General features: G+C 46.6%; 1 protein-coding gene across 1 annotated transcript; it reads left to right on the top strand.

Moving 5' to 3' along the window:
- The first annotated feature begins 429 nt into the window (after window positions 1–429).
- Window positions 430–1,892, top strand: LOC125556230 (heavy metal-associated isoprenylated plant protein 41-like). Its single transcript, XM_048719003.1, has 3 exons — window positions 430–1,027; window positions 1,168–1,366; window positions 1,505–1,892. Exons 1-3 carry the CDS (start codon window positions 835–837, stop codon window positions 1,782–1,784), a joined length of 672 nt encoding a protein of 223 aa, XP_048574960.1. The 5' UTR covers window positions 430–834; the 3' UTR covers window positions 1,785–1,892.
- Window positions 1,893–6,000: the final 4,108 nt, after the last annotated feature.

Raw genomic sequence — 6,000 nt, 5'->3', positions numbered from 1 at the left:
TTGTGTCAACGGGACCCACACCGCTGTGTCGAGGAAGGCTGGCCTTACTTATTCTGCCTCTCATATGTACACAGCTGAATTGTGGACAGATTTGCTGTCTAGATCTGTTGCCTTAGTGTCTTTGTCCTTTTTAACTTGTGTAACTAGTGTATCAACATTTCATCTCTGCTTCAGGAGATGGTAGAGGGTAGGGAAATTGGGCGTGCCGAGCTTTACGTGGTTACGTATACGAAAAACAATGGATATCCAGTCAACCAACAAAGCGGAGTAAAAATGGTATGTAGTTCACTTCATAGTGCTCTGTTCTATTATATTCCTAGTTAGCTTTCACTTGATACTGCTGTGTTCAGTGCTTCATAAAATTCATGCTTGCAACCCTACTGTTATATGAACCTTTCAGGATGAAATTAAAAAAAGGATTCAGGAAGATCCTTCTTTGATTGGTGAGGAGGCCCGTAATGGTGATCTTTATTCATCAATTTTCCCAAAAGGAAAGAAAGGAAGGCCAAGTGGCCTTGGTCTATTAGTAGATGGAGTCGCTTCGGAGCGCCTTGCTCAAGTTGAAGCTGAACTACATTCCCAGCATGGTCGCAGAGTTAATGGAGAATCCATCCCAAGAGATCGCACGTACGTAGTGGATGATCAGAACCCAAGGGCCAAGGCGACCCATGCAGGATGCTGCTAGCCATTCGTCTCCCCGCCATCTAATTCAAAACCCCCTCGGCCCTCGCCGGGACCGTTCGGTTCCAATCCAACTGGACGCCAGTCCAGACGCTTCGCCACACACACTGCACGTAACTCTGGCCTCGTTTTCTCTTGGGAAGTGAGACGGCGATGCCGATGGTGAAGCTGGTGACGATCCCCGTGGAGGCGAGGGAGGATGAGAAGGCGGTCAAGTGGCTGGGGCACTACTCGTCGGCGCAGAGCATCCTGGTCGTCGGCGACGGCGACCTCTCCTTCTCGCTGGCGCTCGCCACCGCCTTTGGCTCCGGGGAGAAACTCGTCGCCACGTCCTTCGACTCCTACGGTTCGACACACTTTCCGCTTTCTCCTGCATAAAAGGGTGATAATGATCGATGATTACTTGCGTGCCTTAATTTGTGACTTGATCGTTGTATACTTATCTATTTACTCGGCCGTTTGGCAATCATCTTGGGGACGGTACAGTTCATCTGATCAGCATGTACAGCAAAGCGGAATCAAACGTAGCGGAGCTGAAGAGACTGGGCGCCACGGTGCTACATGGTGTCAGTGTGAAGAAGATGAAGAAACGCACCGATCTCATGTCTAGACGGTTCGACCGAATAGTCTTCAATTTTCCTCACGCCGGGTTCATAGGGAAGGAGAATCAGGTGCATATGATCAAGTACGCATGCTTGATCACTCTCTCGATACATAATATGGCCATCTTCTTCATTTGTCTATTTCTTTCCCATTATTTGTCTGACACCTCACACTTGCAAGAGAGTTAACTTCGTATTAACATTTTCCTGTGACGCTGCAGCGCCCATCGGCTGCTGGTGCAAAGGTTCTTCCGCAACGCGAGCAAGATGCTCCGTCCCCTCGGCGAGATACACGTCAGCCACAAGACGGGGCAGCCATACGACAGATGGGAAATCGAGGGTCTCGCCCTTGAGTTTTCGCTTCTGAAGTCTGAGATGGTCGCCTTCCGTAAAGAGGATTACCCCGGGTATAACCAGAAGAGAGGCGACGGTGACAGGTGCGACGAGGAATTCCCTCTACGCAACGGCTGCACTTTCAAGTTCCAGCGCTGGCCTCGCTAAATTTCCCTCGCTGGCGCCGACGTAAATTGGGCCTTTTACGAGCACCTTGTGACGCTGCTTGACCGTCGCATCGCATGTACTGCGACCCACTTCCATGGACATGGCGTGCATGCTCATGAGACATCGACCCATCACTGTGTAGATTACTATACTCCTTGTAGACTTCCATGTAGTACGTATTTTATGATTTGTGATGGCCCTCGTGGTAAAAAATATTTCACTTGCGTATCTTTTCACTCGTAGACTTCCATGGAGTACATATTTTATGAATTATGCTAGCCATCGTGGTATTTTTTTTTCACTTGCGTATCTTTTCATTCGTAGGTAGAGACAATAATACAAGAAGAAAACCTTGCATAGAGAAGGGAGAGAGGGCACCACACCAAAATGTGGGAAGCAGAACAAAGAAAACAACATAACCTGAACTAGCCTAGGCCAACCTCAGGAAAGGCAAGGAAATGAGACAGAGGGCACCAAGGTCGCATCACGACAAATGCGGGGCACCCACCACGTGTAGCTATGACTCAAGAACCGACCAAATCAACGCACCCCCACCAAAACGCCTAGAAGAGTCGGCAAGTGGACTGTAAAACTTCATAAGTTGCTTCATGACTATATATAGTCAGAGAATTATATTGTAGTACTACCGACTAAATGAGTACTTTCTTGCAAAGAAATTCTCAAATAATGATGCTTGTTTATGTGTTTAATAAATGAATATAAAACTTGATTTTGGTGCATCACCTTAGTGTATATCGATGAACTCATCATTAATGTCCATACAAGACCTAAACATACACAAAATGATCTTAAGATGAAAATTTCAGATTCAACAAAATTGTGTTTAAATTTATAACTGGAGGATTCTCTAAGAATACATACATATCAGTCTACATATATCCGAAACGTATATGGAAAGTTCAATATGGATATATCATACCAATAAATTACATCGATGGTCATATTATCTCTTATAGGGATACAAATCCTTTCCTACCTAGGGGTGATAATGAAGTGATATCAGGACCTGAAGTTCCGTATCTCACTAACATCGGAGACTCCTGTAATTGCAAACTACATTAGACCTGAAACTATATTTTGCTATCCTTGTTCAATGTGGAACCCCCAACAAAGGTATTTGGTTGGTGTAAGGGATATCCACTTATATCTCAAGCTCACAACATGACTTGGTTATTTCTGTTAGTAAAATTAAGATATGACCATGATGTAATATACTCGTACTGACAACTTATCTGATCCCTACCATGCAAAATGACAGATTGAATTCACTTGAATTAGCCTCCTCATGGAAGTCATCTAAATACACTATTAGGAAAAAGCCTAGTAGTAGCATGGGTTAAAAGCTATTACTAGCGCGGTGCCTGCGCTACTACTACGGCGCTACAGCTAACTAGTAGTAGTAGTGCGGTGCATCCCGCGCTACTAGTACGTGTGTTAGTAGTAGCGCGGGTTCGACATACGCTACGACTGTTGGAAATATGCCCTAGAGGCAATAATAAATTAGTTATTATTATATTTCATTGTTCATGATAATCGTTTATTATCCATGCTAGAATTGTATTGATAGGAAACTCAGATACATGCGTGGATAGATAGACAACACGATGTCCCTAGTAAGCCTTTAGTTGACTAGCTTGTTGATCAATAGATGGTTACGGTTTCCTGACCATGGACATTGGATGTAGTTGATAACGGGATCACATCATTAGGAGAATGATGTGATGGACAAGACCCAATCCTAAGCTTAGCACAAGATCGTGTAGTTCGTTTGCTAAAGCTTTTCTAATGTCAAGTATCATTTCCTTAGACCATGAGATTGTGCAACTCCCGGATACCGTAGGAGTGCTTTGGGTGTGCCAAACGTCACAACGTAACTGGGTGGCTATAAAGGTACACTACAGGTATCTCCGAAAGTGTCTGTTGGGTTGGTACGAATTGAGACTGGGATTTGTCACTCCGTGTAAACGGAGAGGTATCTCTGGGCCCACTCGGTAGGACATCATCATAATGTGCACAATGTGACCAAGGAGTTGATCACGGGATGATGTGTTACGGAACGAGTAAAGAGACTTGCCGGTAACGAGATTGAACAAGGTATCGGGATACCGACGATCGAATCTCGGGCAAGTACAATACCGCTGGACAAAGGGAATTGTATACGGGATTGATTGAATCCTCGACATCGTGGTTCATCCGATGAGATCATCGTGGAACATGTGGGAGCCAACATGGGTATCCAGATCCCGCTGTTGGTTATTGGCCGGAGAGTTGTCTCGGTCATGTCTGCATGGTTCCCGAACCCGTAGGGTCTACACACTTAAGGTTCGGTGACGCTAGAGTTGTTATGGGAAATAGTATGTGGTTACCAAAGGTTGTTCCGAGTCCCGGATGAGATCCCGGACATGACGAGGAGCTCTGGAATGGTCCGGAGGTGAAGATCGGTATATTGGACGAAGGGTCTTGGAGTCCGGAATTGTTCCGGGGGTACCAGGTGATGACCAGCGTGTTCGAAAGGGGTTTCGGAGGCCCCGACAAGCGTTGGGGGGCCTTATGGGCCAAGGGGAGAGGGCACATCAGCCCACTAAGAGGCTGAGTGCCCCTCCCACCCCATCTCACGTAACCAGGAGAGGTGGGGGCGCCACCCCTAAGGCAGCCGCCCCTCCCTGCTTGGGGGGGCAAGTTTCCTAGGGGGTGGGGGCGCCCAAACCCATCTAGGGTTTCCCCTGTGGCCACCGCCCCTCCCCTAGGGAACCCTAGGGCGCCCCCCCTCCCCCCTTCCCCCTATATATAGTGAGGGAGAGAGAGGGCAGCCGCACCCTTCCCCTGGCGCAGCCCTCTTCCTCCTCCAACACCTCATCCTCCTCCGTAGTGCTTGGCGAAGCCCTGCCGGAGAACCACGAGCTCCATCACCACCACGCCGTCGTGCTGTCGGAGTTTTCCCTCAACTTCTCCTCTCACCTTGCTGGATCAAGAAGGAGGAGACGTCTCCCAACCGTACGTGTGTTGAACGCGGAGGTGCCGTCCGTTCGGCGCTAGGATCATCGGTGATTTGGATCACGACGAGCATGACTCCATCAACCCCGTTCACTTAAACGCTTCCGCTTAGCGATCTACAAGGGTATGTAGATGCACTCTCCTTCCCCTTGTTGCTAGATTACTCCATAGATTGATCTTGGTGATGCGTAGATAATTTTGAATTTCTGCTACGATCCCCAACAGTGGCATCATGAGCTAGGTCTATGCGTAGTTTCTATGCACGAGTAGAACACAAAGCAGTTGTGGGCATCGATATTGTCAATTTACTTGCCGTTACTAGTCTTATCTTGATTCGGCGGCATCGTGGGATGAAGCGGCCCGGCTCGACCTTACACGTATGCTTACGTGAGACTGGTTCCACCGACTGACATGCACTAGTTGCATAAGGTGGCTAGCAGGTGTCTGTCTCTCCCACTTTAGTCGGATCGGATTCGATGAAAATGGTCCTTATGAAGGGTAAATAGAAATTGTCATATCACGTTGTGGTTTTGGCGTAGGTAAGAAACGTTCTTGCTAGAAACCTATAGCAGCCACGTAAAAACTTGCAACAACAATTAGAGGACGTCTAACTTGTTTTTGCAGCATATGCCTTGTGATGTGATATGGCCAAAAGGATGTGATGACTGATATATGTGATGTATGAGATTGATCATGTTCTTGTAATAGGAATCACGACTTGCATGTCGATGAGTATGACAATCGGCAGGAGCCATAGGAGTTGTCTTAATTTATTTATGACCTACGTGTCAACATAAATGTCATGTAATTACTTTACTTTATTGCTAAAGCGTTAGCCATAGTAGTAGAAGTAATAGATGACGAGACAACTTCAAGAAGACACGATGATGGAGATCATGGTGTCATGCCGGTGACAATGATGATCATGGAGCCCCGAAGATGGAGATCAAAAGGAGCAAAATGATATTGACCATATCATGTCACTATTTGATTGCATGTGATGTTTATCATGTTTTACATCTTATTTGCTTAGAACGACGGTAGCTTAAATAAGATGATCCCTCTCTAAAATTTCAAGAAAAGTGTTCCCCCTAACTGTGCACCGTTGCGAAGGTTCGTCGTTTCGAAGCACCACGTGATGATCGGGTGTGATAGATTCTAACGTTCGAATACAACGGGTGTTGACGAGCCTAGCATGTAC

The sequence above is a fragment of the Triticum urartu genome, chromosome 5, assembly GCF_003073215.2.
Source record: "Triticum urartu cultivar G1812 chromosome 5, Tu2.1, whole genome shotgun sequence".
NCBI classification, from domain to species: domain Eukaryota; kingdom Viridiplantae; phylum Streptophyta; class Magnoliopsida; order Poales; family Poaceae; genus Triticum; species Triticum urartu.
The sequence above is the reverse complement of the archived record's forward strand: the minus strand, read 5'-3'. Positions and strand labels throughout refer to the sequence as shown.